At 39.3% G+C, this 21,200-nt stretch overlaps 2 protein-coding genes across 2 annotated transcripts in view; one reads left to right on the forward strand and one right to left on the reverse strand.

Moving 5' to 3' along the window:
- ift80 (intraflagellar transport 80 homolog (Chlamydomonas)) overlaps positions 1 to 575 on the forward strand; it is a 46,431-nt gene extending 45,856 nt beyond the window's left edge. The window contains exon 18 of the mRNA XM_062987365.1: positions 253 to 575. Within this exon, the coding sequence (XP_062843435.1) occupies positions 253 to 318 (66 nt within the window). The 3' untranslated portion in view covers positions 319 to 575. The remainder of the gene's footprint in view (positions 1 to 252) is intronic.
- Positions 576 to 6,027: 5,452 nt separating this feature from the next.
- LOC134302193 (uncharacterized membrane protein C3orf80 homolog) lies at positions 6,028 to 6,576 on the reverse strand. The gene has a single exon (XM_062987227.1). It carries the CDS (start codon positions 6,574 to 6,576, stop codon positions 6,028 to 6,030), a length of 549 nt encoding a protein of 182 aa, XP_062843297.1.
- Positions 6,577 to 21,200: the final 14,624 nt, after the last annotated feature.

A 21,200-nucleotide genomic window follows, 5' to 3' on the forward strand; every position in this document is an offset into this window, starting at 1 on the left:
CTTTTATTATTTTTACTTTTTACAATTTATAGTCATTCGTAATTCTCTGAAAATGCTCCATTCTTTCAATCACTAAGAAAAAAAAAAGAAAAGAACAGTTACTGCTCATTTAATCAAGTAATAAGTAGCCCAGAACGAATACACAAATTATCCTTCTCAACCCTGATATTATGGCCTGGGGTGTGCTCAATCTTGTGTGTGTGTGTGTGTGTGTGTGTGTGTGTGTGTGTGTGTGTGTGCACGCGCGCGTAGGTGGAGGTGGATTGGGAGAAAATCCAGGCCAAGATTGAGATGGAGCTTGCCAAAGAGAAGGAGTGAGCAGCCAACTCCTCAGTCAGGAGCAGCACACTCTCTCACCGCTAAAAAGCCAGCATTTCTCAGCATCTCCTGCAGGACCAGTGAGCTCACAGCTGGCTTCAAATCAGCCGCTCATTTGTGCAGCGCGATGCTGCTAGCATGTAAATAGGGGTAAAATGAAAACGCATATACAGTTATATTTTACACACACTTCAAAGCCTTATTTATTGAAATATGATGTGTATTTTCTGTTTAATAAACGTAAACATCAAAGCAAAGGTCTTCATGAGTTCTGATTGGTGGATAGAAAGTGGGAACTTTCTGTGTCGTAGATTTAATTATAAATGGATGGAATTATCATTTGTACCCATTAATCTACATTTAATCATCCGTAATCACAAAGTAGATCTTTACGAAAATGTATAAAATAAACCATAGCTAAATTTGGCTGAATTGTCTCTAGAAGTGAATGTGTTGTTTGCCAATCCATTTAAGGGGCAACTCGCTCACCCATTTACTCAAACAGGGGCAATTTAGAGTACGCAGTCAACCCTCTTTATGTTTTTAGAGGGTGCGAGAAAACTGATGTATCAGGAGGGGAGTTTTTTAATTTATTTCAGCTCCCATCATGTTTTATTAAATATCACCAATCAATCATCAAAAACAGCAATGACAATCTAAGAGTCTAAACTTGTCTCAAGTAGGGCAGTTGTAGCCTAACAGTTAAAGTTCTAGACTAGTAATCAAAAGGTCGCTGGTTCAAGACCCACCAGTGCCAGGTTGCAACTGTTGGGTCCCTGAGCATGGCCCTCAACCTTCAATTGCTTAGACAATATGTTGTCTGTCTCAGTACTGTAAGTCGCTTTGAATAAAAGCGTCTGCTAAATGCCAAAAATGTAAATGTAAGTAGGATGGATGTAAACAAACAAGCTGCTTTGCCACTCAAAAATAGAATTAAATGGACACTGCAAGAAATCTGCTTGTAATCCGCAGTTATTTTGCCAAGCTGTGCTGGATGCTTGACAAGCTCCTCACTGGCAGAGGTTGGTTACAGGCTAGCACATGCCTCTTCTAAAACTTGCAGATTTTTATCGAGATCCTAAGCACATACAGTGAACCAGATAACAGGAGTCGCTCTTGCATTGACAATAAGATTTCATATTTCCACTTTTCTTCAAGCCCTGGTCTTCTCCCCCCTCTGCGACCGTTTCTCTGTGATGGTCTCTCTAAACTGAGATCTCTTCATTGACTTGTTCTCAGTCCATGATGTGTCTGAAAACTAATGGCTTCCATCAGGATCGTCATTTTAATTGAGTTAAAGCCAAGCATTTGTGGTCTCTTGTACTCCAGACTGGCGCTCAACAAGCTTTATAGCTTCCGCACTGATCGTTAGGAATTAATCTCAGATGTTGATGCTTGGGAGAGTTGAGCGGATACATTACAACAAAAACTGCGATTTGAGTCATGTTAGGTAGATATGTATTTTCTTGGAAACATCATTTATTATTATTGATATTATTATTATGTACATTATATTTATGTATGAGTGAGTGTGTTTCACTCTCTTTGTATGAGTGTGAAAACAGTATGACAACCAGCAGACAATTCAATAACATGCTTTTTATTTGAATAGTGGACCTACACAATCTTTTTGGTTCATTTTTTTTGCATTTGTCCCCAATTTACTCCCAATCTTCGCAGAGGGTCTGGTTCCACCCAGAAACACCTTTGCAAGGCATGAATACCCTAGACAGGGTACCGATCGCTCTTCCTTAGACATAGCCAATCATGTCTGTTTAGACCTATGTCTGTACATTCGAATTTTGTACATTAGGGTACGTATGTGGTGCTACCATGACAGTGCCACATTATTGAGGCATTTTGAGGAGCTTCATTGGCTCTTCCCAAGGTGTGTCGTTTAACTACACCTTTACACTTCTCTGAGCCCTGTAGATGTTGATGGTAATAGAATGTACATTTAAACCTCATTCATGATTTAATGAGGAACACCTTACTTTCTGTAAAATCCCACAGGAGCACTTCTACCTTTCATAGAGGTCACAGCCCCTTTTAAACTGACCACTGCAGGTTCGTTTAATTGTTCACAAGCTTCAGCCAGGTTTGTTATGTGCCAATAAAGCTGTAATGTATAATTAAAGCCCTTCTGAAAACACGTTTATGGTTTATCATGGGCAGTCGAGCTGCTGCAGTCTCAAACAATGAGACTGCTCTTCTCTTCTAATGCAACATAATACCCATTGATTTAGGTTTACTTTTATGTTTCGTGTTCTGTTTGGCCAGCTAAAACCAAATTAAATAACTGCACTGTTGGTACAAAAAGTGTGTTTACAAAGGAACTTCCATATGGATTGTATGGTTTAGTTGCAGAAACAGTTTTATGCATCTACAAATCTAGTAAACTAATGACTGTGTATCTGAGTAATGCATTTATGATGCAGCAGCGCACATTAGGCTCGCATCCTAGTGCATTCATTGCAAAGTTTGCAAATGCTACATGATACAGCGGACTGGAAATTAGATTGGTGAATACTATGGAGCCTTGTTTCTCCACATAAACTAGCTTAATTCTACGTACAGCTTGCAGTCGAAACAGCCTGTAGTGTTATTTGAAGGCTTTCTACAAAAGAGCTTATTTATTATAAAGGGTGTCCAGATACTTTTTGCTATTTATGGTATGTAAACATTTGACCTTAGGTGCAGATCTGCCTGAAAAACAGATATAATAATCAGATCTTAAACACTGATCAGCACAAACCTAAACTGGTACTAAACTGGGAAATCTCAGGTGTGCTATTGTTGACACCATTAAGGTACATAACTGGATGTAAAAAGTTGCAGATACATGATGTTGTGAGAGAAATTAACTTTCCATATCTGTGTCACAGTTTTTTATTAGTCAGTGAACTGATACTTCTTTTAAACTGTATCCTAGGTATTATAAACGTATTCTGAATATGATTTTTCAATAATTTATTTATGTATAGAAGAGAACTCAAGAGCTGAAAATCTCAGCACTGGTGGGCTAGTGTGTTTTACCACTGCACCACTGCAGTTTTAGCGTTAATAATGACAGCTGTTTTAGATTAACACAGCAGATGAATAACCCAAGTGACATTAGTTGTTGATCCTGTCATAACTGCTTAATACATGAAAGCACCAGTCAAAATAATAAATAAATAATAATAATTAGAGATGAATTGAAAATATTTAGCTACAGTTTATTTCAAAAACATAAAATTCATATACATTTCTCTTCAGCTATGTGTAAAATATGTTAAGTGAACTAGAGTAAAATCACAGTGTTTCAAACATCACACAGGGCTGGTAAAAAATGTCTATAAATGTCTACGTTTATACAGCATTATTACACAGTAAATTCTAACATATCTACAGTATATCTCACTGTAAAGTGAGTACTGTACATACAGCTAAGTTGTAATGGCCTCCGGAAAATGTTCTGGAAAAACAAACGCTGTTTCAGACACGGAGTCACCAAACATTCTTTTCACCGGCCAGCGGCAGACTCCTAAAGAGCTTTAAAACACATTAAGTCACAAGCTAAGCTTTCTGTGCCTCATATAGACGGACAGACAACACACACACTGCTGTAAAAGTAAAGGAACTTATTCCCATCCAACCTTTTTCCATCAGACATGACAAGTTCTGTCTGTTGAACGCCCTGCCAGGCCTGTGGCACCACGGAGTCTCAAAGCCTGGTTTTTGCTGCATTTAAACTATCTTCCAAACACTTTGTAGACCTTCTCTTGTGTACTTGACTGCTTCCTCTTTAATGAAACTGGTATTCGGATGTCCAAATGAATTCAACAAGTCAGATTCCAACTGGATTCTTTCTGCTGATATAAATAAGTATATTGTTTCTGAATAGTGTTTATACACTATTTATATAATATAATTGGACAAACGTCACTATAAAGTGGACTTTCATTTGAAAGCCCAATTAATGTTTCAGTGTCACATCCAGTCTTCAAATAAAGTCGTTATAAACAGATAAACAGTGACAAGTCTCCACTAGTCCATGAGTGTATTAGTGTTTTTCTCCAGATCTCCACATATAGTGTAAAGTGAAGTTGCAACCAGAGCAAACAATCTGAAATATCAGGCTCATTTTTTTATTTTTTCTACATGTAAAATGTATTGTAATAATTATATTAGGATCAGAGCACTGAATCAGATCTTAGCATCATATTTGATATTTTTATGAGCCTATTGTTTATAGTCATCAAAAAGAAAATAGAAATTTAGTGGAGATCGTGGGCATATGTTAGCAGCCTGCTATGATATATAAAAAAAACCTTTTCCAATCAGTCAGAATTTAGGTTACATACGATTTATCAATGCACTAGAACAATGCAGGAAAACAAGTGCATTTCAGTGCATATGCATTAAATATGAACATAGTGTATGTATTTATGAGCATAAACAAGGACTTGGGTTCACTACAAATATGTTGATATTGGTTGAAAAAAAGCTTCCAAATGTAGATAAAATTACTAAACATCTCTTCAGTGGAAAAGCTAAACAACATCTGTCAGTACATTTGGTTCAATATTTTGCAAATCCAACATTCATTAAACCACAAATGATACAGGTGCACCACCTGTGCCAGCGTCACTTAAAGTCAGCAGAGTTGCAAACGACCGTAAAGCAGCAGGAACAACAGTCACACAAAAAGCAATCGTTTCTGTTCTCACACCCCAAACAAAACTGCTTGGCTTAAAAAAACAACAGAAATAGGTCTGAAATTTGCACTCAAGCTTGTCTGATAAAACAGTCGTGTTTATAGAAAGAAGATCTGCTGATATAATTCCAGGAACATGATACAGAGCATCATGATATCAGGCTGCTTCTCTTCAAACGGCTGAATTAAACATGAATGCACTCATGTACCTTTTATCCAACGCAGCTTATGATGTACAATGCGATGCTGTACACAGTATATGAGGCAGGCAACTGAGGATTAGGTATATTGCTCAAGTGCCCAGGAGTGGCTGAGGTGGCATTAGATCCAGCAACCTTCTAATCAACGTCTGGGCTACCACTGCCCGGACCACATGTTCTGAAATCTGAATAAAACCAAAATATAAGCTTTACATGACACGTTTAATTATAATTATAAAATTCTGCAAAGAGGTAATTATTGAGTATTGAAGCTGTAATTGCCAACAAGGGCTAATATTAATTACTGATGTTGTCTTGGTGCTTTACTTTTTTAAATCTGTGTTTATGCTTTTTAAAACATACTTTTTGTATATGTGTCAAAATGTCAAAAAAACATTGTGTGTGTACATTTCAAGAAGACTACATATATGCCCTGGATCTCTGTTTTATTCTAATATTATAGACTATATTATATATAGACTATAGACTATAAATATGTAGACTATAGATATAGATTATATTAGTGCAAATTTGATCATAAATATTATATAGTGAACGTTATCATTAAGTTTTGCATTAATTGCCACTTTATTGTGTCCACTTGATTTTGGAAAACAGAGATAAGAGATAAGTCTGCAGTAGTATTTTATGGTATATGGAACTCCATGTGATGTGCGGTATACCGTGACTTTATATCGCTGTACAATGTATTTTAGCTGCAATAAGAACACACACGCACACACACTAATTGCACTTGAATCGAAATAGTCATTCGGTTGTGTTGGTGAATGAAACACGCTCTCTTGCTCCTCAGACAGAGTTTCTGAAAATGCGGGCTGCCTCGGGTTTCTCGCGGTGCGCTGCCACCGGCCTGACGCTGCCACCCGGCTGCTGCATGCCCGCCGCGCGCACGCTTTCCTCGTACGTGGGCAGGTCCTTGATTTCGTCGTAGGCAGGCGGCTGCAGCACGGGGGAGGTGAAGCCCTGCACCCCGCACTCGTCGTACCCGTAGCTCTCCAGCAGCGTGTCTCGAGATGCCGTGGTGTGCGCGCTCAGCAGCGAGTCCGGTTCTTGCGTGGCGCGGCCCCGCCGCCGGTGGCGCGGGCACACCAGCCTCTGCACGAAGTAGCCCAGTGCGAAGAGCGCGAGCAGGATGAGTAACCCGGACAGTTTGCGTGCCAGCCAGAGCGCCTGCTCACCGAACGTGCTGAGCTTCTTATCGCAGCAGCCCGCCGGTGTGGCGCTGCCGTTGGTGCGCGTGCTGCACTGGATGCCCTCGCAGCCGCGCGACGCCTCGCACACGCACCCGCACACCAGCACGGTCACGCACGTGCCGATGTCCAGCACTAGCCGGTGCATGCTTTGTCCGTCTTCTAAGCGAAATAAAATCTCCAAATCCGCGCTGCCGGCGCCACGTAACCGTCGCTCCTTAATAGTCCGGATTTTCCCTGGCGGCTGCGCAGCTCCTCCGCTCCGGATCGTCTGCACACTGCTCCAGCTTGTCCTCACATCATAAACAAGCTAATCGATTGATCTGTGACGTGGCCTCCTGTCCCGTCTGCACGTCCCGCACCTCATTCCTTCATCATCATGTAGCTGCATCATGACATGCAACGATACGTCAGAGCTGCAGGGATACAAATCCAGCCTGTATCTGCGGGATCTCCTAAACTCCTGCAATGATGCCCCAATGCATGTTGCATTGCAGGGTGGGAATACAACCTGTTCTGTGGTCATCAGCACCAATCTAGGAATCTTCAGAAAGACAGATTTCTTACGTCACCCCCAGTGACGTCAAAAGTTTACATACACCTGTAAGCAATGCATTTTTGTGACAAAAATGAATGGATTAAATGATGAGGTCTGGTGGGTCAAAATAATAACGTGTACGCACAGCCACTTGAATTTTTACATTTATTACTTATTACATTTACGGCATTATGTGGCCGCTCAGCCACTCCCAAGACATTCCCAAGACATAGCCGTTCATGTCTGTGTAGACGCCCGGCTGGTCAATAGCACTGGAGGTTTTAGTGGCATAGTACACACAGCCACTTGAATTATTACATTTATTATTTATTACATTTACGGAATTATGTATACACTCTTATCCAAAGCGACCTACGGTTGTGACAGTATATTGTCAAAGCAATTGAGTTTTAAGGGTGGGGCTTGAACCAGCAACCTTCTGATTACTAGTCCAGTATTTTAACCACTAGGCTCTAACTGTCAGTGCGTAAAGTTTTATAGTACTGTATCGTTTTCTTCCCCTTTCGCCTGCTCATGTATTTAAGGGTCGCCATAGTAGATCACTCTGGTACACGTACATGATTTGGCACAGTTTTCACGCCTAATGAACCCTTTTTTAGTTTATCCGGACTTGGGACCAGCACAAAGAACGCATTGACAAGTGCACCCCCCCAATGGCTAGGCTGTTCGGCCAATAGCACTGGAGGTTTTAGTGGCAAAGTGGTAAAAGTGCAGAGTTCGAATCTTAGTGGCATAGTGGAATAGTGTATTTTACTGCTGTGTCACCCAAACGTCCAGCATAGAATTTTATACACTTACACAAAAAGTGTAAACCTCCATAATTCTGGTTCCTTTATTTTTAAACAAACTCACTCACTCACTCACTCACTAACGTCTTTAATAAGGGACAAAAACCTTTAGACTTTTAGCTTCTCATAGCACAAAATAAATGTTACATCAGTGCATTATTTAACTGCATTTATTTTTACATATTTGCTTCATTTATTAGATTTAATGTTATTTTTTATTCAATATCCACCTTTTTTTTTTTAACCAAATGTTCCTGTTCTGCTAATTTACCTGGAACTGAAGTAAAAATATTTATTTTGATTTAAGATCATTTCTTATGAACACAGTAGGATCAGTTTGGCCTGGTCTGGTACATTCAGCCTGACTTAATGAAATTATACACAATTAAAAGTCATGCAATATACACAGAGATATTGTAATTCAGCACTAAAACATTTCTCAGTAAGAAGTCTAATTTTCCAGACCTCGCCCAACATAAATTCTAGTATTTGGACATTGGTCTGCATCCAAACCCACATATTAGTCAGCATATTGCTGGATATATCAGTATGGCAGTATTTGACTTATGCAATCAGAATGTGCAGCCCATCACCCCAGAGAGCCAAGTGCATTAAGACATTAAAATGAGAACAGCACTTAATAGACCGTCGAATGTTCTCCCTGGATGACTCATTCCCTCTCATAGAGCAACAACATTGCATAATAAATTAATTTTAGGCCTTTAATTTGCCTCTTAGTATTGTTTGTCTGTTTTAAGTACCTAATTTTTTTCTCGATTTTATAAAAAGAATTCTCAGGGTGTTATTTGCCTCAGTAGAGTCTGGAGTTAATGTGTGATATTAATTTTGAAAACAGAAAATGCTATTAGCCATGTGAGAGTAATAAATACAATAAAAAATGATTAAACATTTCAACCAAAAGCCAGGACGCTTCTGTAGCTAATTTCACTGTAAAATTAACCACAAAAGAGGAACCATATTTTTGCCATGGTAAATAATAAAAATACTAATATACATCAGTACAATAAAATTCTTTTCATCCATATGACCAGCTTGTTTTGGAAGCTTAGGTCGGAGCCCAGAGTAAGCCATTATCTGGAGTCAGAAGGGTCCAACCTTGGCGACTTGATGGCGCCGGGATTAAAAAACTTAACCTTACAACTGACAGCCCAGAACCAGAGCCAGTGAGATGGATATATAGATATTAAACCTTTTTTTTCAATTTCCTTTTAATCTGACAATATATTTATTTGGACCATATGAATCAATGTAAAAACTATTTACAGTCACATTTGGTTATTTACAATAGATTTGGAGAATAATTAGACCCTTTTACCTTTTACACACTTTACTGTGTGTGATTTTAATGAAAATACAATACACATCATTCTATACTTTATTCATTTTAATGACAAAAATCAAAAATGGAAATTCATTAATTACAAACTTATTCAGACCTCTAAATTGTGTTATTTAAAAAAAATGCCCTCCCGGCTATGTCCTGGATTGTTGGGAGTTCCTAGACCTCATTTTAAATACAGTACAGAACAGACAGGATACTCTGTACTGCACTAATGTACATAATAAAATAAAAGAAGCATGCATATCTTTCAATAAAAGACAGGATATGAAGATGCTACACAGTAAGTGTTGAAACACTGCAGTGTTCAGTGTCCTTGACGAAATGGAGACAACACATTGCATTTGCATTGCTTTGCCTCACGGGCTGCTTTTTTCCCTCATTTCTTTTCATAGACAGTCGATATTTGCTTCCCCTAAACAGAGCTGATGTCCAATTCGATTCGATTACTGGAGCATTACGCTGGGAAATCTAGTGGAACTGAAGCAGGATCTAATTTATGGGGAATCATGTTTCCCAATTACTGCCATCCAATACAGGATGCAACATCACGTGGAATAAAACAATAAAACAAGTCCTTTTTTGGAAAATGAGCAGACTTTGTATCTAAAGCCTTAAAATCTGGTGTCTGATGCAAGAACAATAGATTATAGACTAGTGACAATGGAGATCAATCATCACAGTTTAAAAGTTATATCTCTGGACTGATCATAGACATCAGATCTTGATCTTAAGACAAGAATTGATTTTCACTAGTGACAAGTGTCTCATAATTCATAAGAAACTGCAGGTGATCTGTACAACTATCTGTGAGTAGAAAGTCAGAGAACAGACAGTGGTTTCCTTGCTCAGGTAAAAAAAAAACCCTAAAAAAAAAACAAAGAACGAAGAGAAATGGTATCGACCAGAGCTTTTAGGAATATGAGTAACCAGATAGGCTTTTGGTGGTGTTTTTGCTGCCGCACAGAAAAAAGTAGAACCTCTAAATTCTTAAATCTTAGATGCAGTAAAGGATTTAAGCAAAACAGTGACTCAAAACAGCTGTTCTTAAAAAAGCTAAATTGTGAATGTGGCAGAAAACCAACACATTTGGTTTAATTTTTTAATTTTCAGTTATAACAAACTTTTATCACATTTTCAGAAAAACAATAACAAACTAATTAAATAATGAACTCAAACATGTGAATTGTTTTTGGACAAACAACATTATGCTCAACAACACTACAGTTGCCCCAACCCACCCCACCCCATAATCCTCTCAGACTCCTTCTCTTTCCTCCTTTCAATCATTCTCACTCTTGATACACCTGTAATTCTAATCCTGATTGATCCGTCTACTTCGGTCTTTGTTGTTTGTTTTCTTCCTTTACTGGAAAAGAAATTAGTGCTAATGGTAAAAACCACAGTTAATGTTTGTGGGTTAATTAATACCCAAAGCTTAGCTAAATGTGTTTACGCCAAAAGAAAGGATGTTCTTGGATAATCCTCTAAATGTGATGGTGAAGGCAAATATTTACCCACAGGCTCCATAAATGTGTTATTTACATTTACGGGTGACTTACGGGTATGATCAAATATCATGCAAGCAATTAAGGGTCAAGGGCCTTGCTCAGGGGGTCAACAATGCAAGATTCATAGACTTATTTGACAGTTTTGGTTTAGACAAACACCGGTGGCCTGCACAGAGTCACTTCGTAAATCCATTTCGTATCTTTGGGTTGAAATGAAACGTCTGTTGGAAGCCATCAGTACTTGACTTAAAGCTTGGCACAAATTTCCACAGAGACACTCCAAAAACTTGAAAGCCCTCCCAGAAGAATAAAGCCAAACAAAAAAGTACTATCCATAGCTTTAGAACAGGATGTCCAACATTTCATGTTTCATGAAAAATTGTGAAAGATCCAAGTCATGGTGGGTCCAACATCATCAGGAAACTGGGCACAAAGCAGGAATACACAATGCGCAGGATGCCAATCAATTGCTGGGCAACACAAATATAAATTGAAAGGTTATTAATTCATATCCCACAACTGTCCACAGTTTGTCTTCATGTCAAGACCTCTTACCTTTAGCCAAGGCCGTAGCCATAAATTTAACATCGGGGGGAACATTTATTACTGCCCTGTTAGGAAGACTGACAGATCCTAACACTGCACAAAGCTAGTAAGTGGAATACTGTTATTTAAAACTTTACATCAGTATACTATAGGGGGCATTTTATATGTATATATATGAATATTAGGGGATTCAACATTGGGGAGTCTTACTGGATTCTATAAGGCAAAGATCGTGTGTCTTTTTCTTTTTTTGTGGGGGGAAGGGGGGCGGTTAAAGACAAAAGCATGTACCAGATGAGTGAAAGTAATTTGATATTGCTCTATAGTTATACAGTATCCTGTAGTGCTCACCACTGATGATTGATGATACCTTTATCTAAAACACAGACACACACGCACACACACACGCAAGAAAACCTGATCTTGGGTTTGTTTTCCATTGCCTCAGATCTGGGAAATAGAATGTATTTTTGTCACTGAGGGGTGAGGGGTATTGATCCTCCCTCTTACATTCCTCTTACATTGTGGAGAGACAGATATATACCTTACGGCACAGTGAACCACTTGTAATGGCTGTGTTACATTATAAAATAATATACATCATAGTATGATTAAAGTTTACGACTGATAATCTATGTTGGGTTAAGTGTAGCATTGCAATGGTCACACCGTTCTTTTTATACTGACACATAAACAGGATATTCCCTGAGTGAGCAAGATGAAGAGCAGATCTAACCAGCCACTCTGGCCAAGTGCATGATCGATAGGTAAGCCCTTGATCCTCTCCTTGACTGGCTCTTAGTCTTGCTGCTCTTAGATAACTGCTTCATCCTGATCTGGATTGGAAAGGGGGAGGGGTGGTACTGTCACCACGGCAGAATTAAAGAAGCCGGATGGAACAGTTGTGCTGCTGACCTCAACAATCAACAGATTAGTTCTTTACCCAGAAATAAGAAACAGATTGAATCTTCTACTACACATATTACTAAGAATTAATATAATATAATGTGATAAAAGATTACTGAATTACTGATTACTGATTACTTCTTCAAAAATAAATAATAATAATAATTTATGGTCTCAATATGTTCACAATAAACAAAAATATTAGAAATTTAAAATGTTACTACTATCAGATTTATGTCCTAAGTTTTGTTTTTCACCCTGTCCCACCAATCTACAGTATGTTCTCCATAAAATCAACATGCTCTAACATGCAAGTTTAAAAGCTGCTTAGTTTTCATTATAAACAATTAGTTTTTATATCCACCTTTTAAGCCAAATTGACAGCCCAAGGTGTCAAACATACAGCCTGGGGATTTACACATAGAAAGCCTGTAATTCAAAATATTTTCACTAGTTGGCAGCAATTGCTTATATTAATTAGTACCCACTATGCCACTTTCAGTCTGTCTTCCATAGAACGAGCAAGTTAAACAGATCCAGCCTTAACAAACACACAAATGTTTGTACAATTTACAAACGTAAAGATGTCTTTACATTAAAAATTTGCTTACAGCAGTATGTGGCTAGCTGGATCACTGCTATTGCTTTGAACAGTGAGTAAACAGCACAACAATTTCATAATTAAAAGATGCAGCTGGAATATATTACATATTTTTAAATAAACCTGTTGCAGTTTTATTCAAGAATGAAAACAGAAATCAATGCTGCCAGTTTTCTGAGTCCCCCTGTCTTGTTCTTTTGGTAAGCTTTCACGTTTTAACTCAGTGATGGATTGAGTAGCTGGGTGAGTTACACTTAAGTGGTCCTTTGTGTATTCCTAAATATGTCAATTTGTTTTCCGTGTTTCCTTATATTTATATAGTAAACTTTATACATAGCTAGCAACAGGTACCACCCGAATTAAAAAGTAGGAGTTTCCACACACACAGTACATTATATAGACAAAAGTATCAGGACACCTACACAATCCGTGATCTACATGAACTTTTACAACCTCCCATTCTAAATCCACCGGCATTAACACAGCGACCCTGTGCAGGTATAACAGCTTTCAATCTTCTGGGAAGGCTGTGTCTGCTTTTGTGAAGGTAAACCACATGGCTAAGTGCTTGGTTTTACTCCCACCTCAAATTAAAGTGACTAGAACACACCAGCACACCAGAGCTGACATTTCAAACTCGTCGGTTCGAAACTCAGCTCTGCCATCCGGCTGGACTGGGCGCCTACATGAACAACGATTGTTCATACAGGGAGGGAGCCGGACAAGGGAACTCCTCATAACTGAGGCAATTGCGACCTCTGCTGGCTGATTGATGGCGAGGGGGCGTGTGTCAGTCTCTAGCTGCGTCCGGAATCGCATACTTCCATACTCAATAGTATGCGAAAGGAGTACGCGGTTAGTATGTCTGAATACATAGTATACACAAAAAGGTACGCGAGAGGTACCCGGATAACCTACTTCTTGGGCAGCCATGTTTGAGTATGCAAGCGATGCACAATCGATCTACAACTGGAGCTGCATAGGCGTTCGAAGCGGAATAAGAAACAAGAAAGATGGCGGAAAACGGAGAGTCCTCTGTTCACAAGTGTAAGTAAGATAAAATAAAATAAAAATTTTAAAGACAAATAATTAACAAAAAGAGTTTGGCGAGTGGGGTTTGTAATGAGTCTGTAACTATGGTGATATTACTCACCACGTCCCCACTTCATCACTTGACGTTGGTAAGATGACGGAGGTAGTACGTAGCGGTGTTGTGTGCATACTGCATACTTCTGTACTGAAAGTATGTACTTTTTTACCGGCCGAGTAGTGCATACTTCCTCCAATCTGGTACGTACTCTGTAAGTATGCGATTCCGGACACAGCTTCTGTCTCCTCAATCAGGGTGGGGATCGGCATCAGTAGAGAGGAAGCATAATGCAATTGGGTAATTGGATGCGCGCTAAAGTCTGGGAAAAAGGGGAGAAAATGCATAAACAAATATATATATAAAGTGACTAATGCATGAACTTTCGGTTTGAATTTTTAACCATTGACCCCTAATTTCCCCCATGGGTATCAATAAATGAATCTTATCTTATCTTTAATGACCTCTATTTCATTAACTCTATTTAATAAAAGATGTGCCTGGATTTTATGTCAACTTTGAACTGTATTTAGACTTTGCAAGTAATCTAAGATTATAGATTATTAACATTAATTATTAACATTCTTTAAATATTATCCAAATATATTCTGGGAACCAACACAGTAGTACGGAAATAATGACTGAAAAGCGAAAGCGTGTATTTTAAGCTCCTCCCCTTTTGTGCCGCGCTACGTTGTTGCCATCACAAGCGCAGATCTGTAAATCATGCCCGACTCCTCTTGAACAACTGAACTGATTGAATGGTTGATCAACATGATTTTAAAATCAGCGGCCATTCACTAAACAGTGTACGCGTTTGCAGGCGCGCTGTAGTAATAGAACTTTGCGCGGATTTACTATGATGCACGGTGCATCATCTATAATGCAATTACATGTAGTTTAGTGCATTATAAAGTGACTAAAATACGTAGCGGTTCGGACTCCACATTACTGTAGATGCATAAGTGAGAACAACATCTCGGGTTGATTATATTTTCTCTGCGGCCAGGTGTGAGAGGCGGGAAGCGGGTATCGCTGCACCCAACATCCATCATTATTTACAAAGCAAGCACTAATACTAATCAGCACAACGGCAGGTGGCACGAATTCGAACCACCACAGTGTGTGCGGGCTCGCAATGGTGGCGAACATGGCCAATTTCGGGGACACTAAAGAAGTGGAGGATGGGTATGCTGGCATGTTTGTTTGTTTTGTCTGTAGTGTGTTTACATCATCTGTTACTATGTATTCATTCATCAGGGGTTGATTCCGTTATTGTGGATGTATGGATGTGTAGAAGATGCGTCTCACTGTGTTTATTCTCATCATTCATGCGTTTATAATATATGGGTTAAACTGGGTCATCAGTATTTTTGGCGCTGAAGTACCGGGGTAAAGTGAAAGCGCACCTAATGCGCCATGATGTTTTTGTTGCACGGTGAATCGGAAACACTTTAATCCGCTCATTTTTGTCCTTCATCCTAAATGCCTCTCCACCACCTGTATACAGACCTTTACTCATTGTGTAAAATGCTTACTATTTAATTTTGGTACATTGCTTATTATGTAGTTATAACACATGTTGGACAATGACTTCCTTTTTTGCACTTTCCCAATTTGGATATACTCAATTCCCCTGTGCAATCTGGCAACTTCTGACCGTCACACAACACCCTCCCTGACCAAGTAGGGCTGCAGACTCGTACACTCCTCATCCGTGCGTATCACAAATCGCTTCAGTATTCGTAATCGCTCATATCACCGTCTCGATCAGACAGTAGGAGTCGCTGTTTAGCACCAATGAGGCTTTCCTACGACATGACCATGTCGGTTTGGATATACACTATTCCCCTGCGCAATCTGGCAACTTCTGCAGTCACACAACACCCTCCCTGACCAAGAAGGGCTGAAGACTATTACACTCCTCATCCGTGTGTATTACAAATCACTTCGGTATTCGTAATCGCTCATATCGCCGTCTCGATCAGACAGTAGGAGTCGCTGTTTAGCAGTAATGAGGCTTTCCTACGACATGACCATGTCGGTTTAGATATACACTATTCCCCTGCGCAATCTGGCGACTTCTGATGGTCACACAACACCCTCGCTGACCGAGAAGGGCTGCAGATTATTACTCTACTCATCTGTGCATATCCTTACACCAGCCAGCGGTGGATTCTTACAAATCGCTTCAGTATTTATAATCGCACATATCACCGTCTCGATCAGACAGTAGGAGTCGCTGTTTAGCAGTAATGAGGCTTTCCTACAACATGACCATTTCGGTTTGGATATACTCAATTCCCCTGTGCAATCTGGCAACTTCTGACCGTCACACAACACCCTCCCTGACCAAGAAGGGCTGCAGACTATTACTCTCCTCATCCGTGCGTATTACAAATCGCTTCAGTATTCATAATCGCTCATATCACGTCTCGATCAGACAGTAGGAGTCGCTGTTTAGCAGCAGTAAGGCTTTCCTATGACATGACCATGTTGGTTTGGATATGCTCAATTCCCCTGTGCAATCTGGCAACTTCTGCAGTCACACAACACCCTCCCTGACCAAGAAGGGCTGAAGACTATTACACTCCTCATCCGTGCGTATTACAAATCGCTTCAGTATTCGTAATCACTCATATCGCCATCTCGATCAGACAGTAGGAGTCGCTGTTTAGCAGCAGTAAGGCTTTCCTATGACATGACCATGTTGGTTTGGATATACACTATTCCCCTGTGCAATCTGGCAACTTCTGCAGTCACACAACACCCTCCCTGACCAAGAAGGGCTGAAGACTATTACACTCCTCATCCGTGCGTATTACAAATCGCTTCAGTATTCGTAATCACTCATATCGCCATCTCGATCAGACAGTAGGAGTCGCTGTTTAGCAGTAATGAGGCTTTCCTACGACATGATCATGTCTGTTGCTAAGAGCTCAGCCAGGATTCCGCATATGTCGAGATATATCCACATATTTTAGCCACATATTACGCGTCTTATTGCTTAGATTTTTTATTTTATAGAAATTGGACGATGCATGTTGATATGGTGTTGCAGCTATGACTTTTTCCGATCTCCTGGATGGCTTTCCGCAAGGTTTTGAAGCGTGTCTATAGTAGTTTGTGCTCATTCAGTTATAATAGTATTTTTGGGTCTAGGGCTGATGTTGGACAAGAAGGCCTGACTTGTAATCAATGAATCAATGGTTTCATTCATTTCAAAGCTTTTTAGTGTGGTTGAATCAGGGCTTTGTGCAGGCCATTGGCATCCCTTCATACCAAATTTGGCAAGAACCTTGCTTCGTTCACAGGGGCACTATCATTCTGGTACAGCAAAATGCCTAAATTGTACATCCATTTTCTTTTGGGCAGTGTATTTTATGGTTTTTGGGTGTATTTTATGATTGAATAAGTAGGCAGTGTAGAAATACATATTTAGGTCAATACATTCTTCTTGTAATCCTAGTTGAAAATGCACCGTATTATTATAATGCACATGGACAATGGATGAATAGCAATGGCTAATGGACCTTAGTTTCCTCTTTGACTCATGCATATAGGAGCAAGGTTGGCTGAAACGGAAGCTTGAAACCAGCACCTGAGCTGGATTTGCAAGCATCCTTTGCATAGTAGCCTAGCTGAAATTTGACACTGCCGTGTCCCTGGGCGGCAGATTTTGCCCAAGCTTGTTCATGCTGCTGTGAAAGCAGATCTGTCTTCAGAAAAAGATTCCCTAGTATCGGGTAGTACTGGGTGTAGTGTGTTTGGCTTTAATGCTTCTGTAATGTAATTCTCAAAATAATTACATTACTTACAATACAAAACAGTTTAGGATAGTGGAGTAATGTCAAGAATTGGGACATACTGGGCATCAAGTGAGCTCTTTATGTAAAAAAATGGGTACATGTAATAATATGAACAACTTTGACAAAAGCCAGATTGTGATAGCTAGACTACAGCCCTAGAAAGGACAACATGGTAGTGTACAGCCTAGGCTCACTGATGGGAGCCCGTCTGGTCTGATCCCACAGAGATGCTACTGCAGAATAAACTGGTTATGATTGAAGGATGTTAGAACACACAGTGTATTTCAGCTGACCGCTCCAGTGTACATGCTTACTCCGGTCTACCACTGAAAGTGCCTACAATGGGCACATGTGTATCAGAACTGGACCATAAAGCAATGGAAGAAGGTTAGATTATAAACTATCTACATCTTACCACAAAAAATAGAAACATTTTGCTGTTTTTCAATGATCTGACACTTTTTTCTTTTCACTAGTGCCAGCCTTTACCCACTAATTCACTGATGCCATGTTTGTGTCTGTATGGAAATACCCGGATTTGGGCTACAGTGTGTGTTTGCTTATCTTTATGGCTCATTTGCCTTTGTCTTTATCCTCCTTGAACAGTACAGATTAGGGACAGCCTACAAAAGCCTGACTCACTGTCTGTAGTGACAACAAATGCCTGGCATGTTGCCATCCACCCATCCTGGCACACGCTTTCTTCCTCAACCCATCCTGTTTTACTCACATACAAAAACCATATGACCAAAAGTAAGTGGACACTACACTTACTTTGACTCTTCAGGAAGGGCCTTCTAAAAGATTTGTGCAAATTCATGATGACTGATGGCCCAGAAGACTGCATTCTGTCATCTTTCTAATTTATCCTACATTTTTGGTGCGGTTGAGGTCAGGTTACTAAGACTATATTAAAGAAAGAGGAAGAAAGACACATTCAGGCTTTTGAGAACTGAATATCACATAGAGGAAGATGATCAGCACTGAGCAGGTGTACGAGATACCCAGAACAGAAAAGGAGCTACTGAACAGCAAGTTACATGTGACAATATTGAAGGCAGTGTTATGACAGGACTCAGAAGACTCAGAAGACCAAGAATAAGCTAAGCTGAAAACAGCACAAGAGGGCACTGGAGAAAGCTGTGCAGCCAACCATCACAAAGTGACGACAAGACGTGTAGTGACAAGACATGACAAACCGAACACAATTATCTGCTACCTTAATATTAAAAACCTGTTTATATGTCAGCAATGGGTGTAATTACAATACAGTAATTAGGAGGGAGGTCCACATATTTTTGACCAATTAGTGTAGTTTATGCAGAAACCTGTCTGAACAGCAGCCATTAGACTGTATGAACTAATAATAGCAAGCCTATTAGGGTTTAGGATGAAGATCCTGCTGTGAATCATAGTTGTTGTTTATATTTTTTAATAAGGATCATCCAAAAATATGAAACACACATGCGTGACCCACTTTTGCTACAAGTCAAACCTGTTCTGTGGTTTTCACAGGCTTGTGGTTTCTTGGCATGTATAGACATGTCAGACAGCACGTTTAAAACCCATGTGATCTGTAAGACACATTTACTTATTTACCTAATTGAGTCACAACCTTTGATATAGGTTTTTTATTACTGTATACCATTTTCCTTATATTAATAAAATTCTGTGTGGAGTTTGCATGTTAAAATAATCGAAACACTGCAGTAATCTGGACACTGCAACCTACACTACTATAAGTTAAAAGTATGTGGACACTTTTATAAGCTCATTGAACATCCCCATGTTTTAAAACCATGGGCATTAATGTTTCTCCTATTTGAGTCTAAGTCCTGGGAACTTTGTATTTGTATTTAATATGATAGGCAAAATTCTTAGGCTTTTATTTATAATTTAGTGTAATTAAATATAATGTTAGCTTGCTATGTTATGTTTGTACATCTTCAGCCTGAGTGTTGTGCTGCAGCTGCGTTTGGTTTAAAACTGGGGCAGAGTGCCCAGAATGAATGGGCTGGGAACTCCCCCATTTCCTGTTTTTGTGTAAAATGACAGTGCAAGAAAAGTGTGTGAATATCGGGGTGTGAAGAGTGTAACACGGCTTGCTTTGTTCTAGACTTGTTTCTCTTTGAAAAGATAAGATAAGATAAGATAAGATAAGATAAGATAAGATAGCCTTGTATTATCCCACGGGGAAATTTGCAACATTGCAGCAGCTTTCAAGAATAGTGTTTACACATACTGCATATTAAAAAATAGAACTGTAAGGATATTTAAAAAGATATATAAAAAAAAATTATAAACAGTCTTTAAAAAGTTAAATAAATATTGCACTGTTTTATAAGATGTATTGCACAAAGTACAACAGGTATTGCACAGGTATTGCATGGTTCAGGTTTATATTAAATGAGTGCAGATGTGAAACCATTTAAGTTACTGTGATGGTGATGATTGTCTGTGCTTGGGGGCCGTACCGGTTATAAAGTCTGACAGCAGAAGGAAGGAAAGGAGCTGCGATATCTTTCCTTCAAGCAATGCAGGTGGAGAAGCCTGTCGCTGAAGGAGCTGCCCAGTGCTGCCACTGTCTTATACAGTAGCAGGTGGCACATTAAAAAGAGCAATATACAACAACGAAGACGGAGTGTTACATTAAACAAGAATGGAAAAAGGAACTTCAGCAATTACCCATTTAGTCATAAGAGCATTTGCAAGGTCATGCACTGCAACGCCCTGGCTCGCCATCAATGTTTTAATTCATCCCAAAGGTTTTAAGTGCATTTGAGATCAGGGCTTTGTGCAGGCCAGTGGTGTTCCTGCAAACCAACTGTCTTTAGTATCTCTTTGTGCAAAGGGTGTCAGAAAAAAAACAGAAAAGGCATTTGCCAAACCACTGCGTTGGAACCATATGATTTGCTTATGTAAATAACTGACATTGGTTGTAATGTAAATAATTTAATGTAATTGATATCAACTCAGTAATTCAAGGGAGTGTCTAAATACGTTTTACCATATAGTGTGTGTACAAGACATTTCTTCTTCAGCCACTTATTAAGCTTTAACAAAGAAATCTGTCACACCGTAGCTTTAAAAATAGCTTTAATCAGAAAGTCATTGTGCATTGCTAGTTTTCATTTAAATGAATGACATCCAGGGATGTCTATTGTTTTTTGACAAACGAGCAGCTGCACATCTGTTTTAGCACCTTCATCAATGTTCAAAGTGAGTTAGTGAGTCATTTACAAGGAGAAAATAGGGTCTCTTTAAACCCGTCCTCACCGATCTGCATTGTAAAATGTGTTTGTGTGGAGGCAATTGTTGCGTTTTGGATTTACTAAGATCATTTTATCATCGCTGTCGTTTTATAACCATTCACATGGGAAAACTGGAAAGCCTTTCTTAGTTTCCATTGCTATTGCAGACGGTTTTAACTTTATGTTCTCTGGAAACTGTAAACTGGAAACATCCTTAACTGTTGCCACAAAGTTGGAAGCATGTAATTTATAGAATTATATACCTGTCAGCTATGAATATAGCTGAAACATCTGAACTTAATAATTAAAAGAGCTGACCACATAGTTTTGGCCAGATTTTGCTATTAAAAAGAG

The sequence above is a fragment of the Trichomycterus rosablanca genome, chromosome 25 (genome assembly GCF_030014385.1).
Source record: "Trichomycterus rosablanca isolate fTriRos1 chromosome 25, fTriRos1.hap1, whole genome shotgun sequence".
Lineage (NCBI taxonomy): Eukaryota > Metazoa > Chordata > Actinopteri > Siluriformes > Trichomycteridae > Trichomycterus > Trichomycterus rosablanca.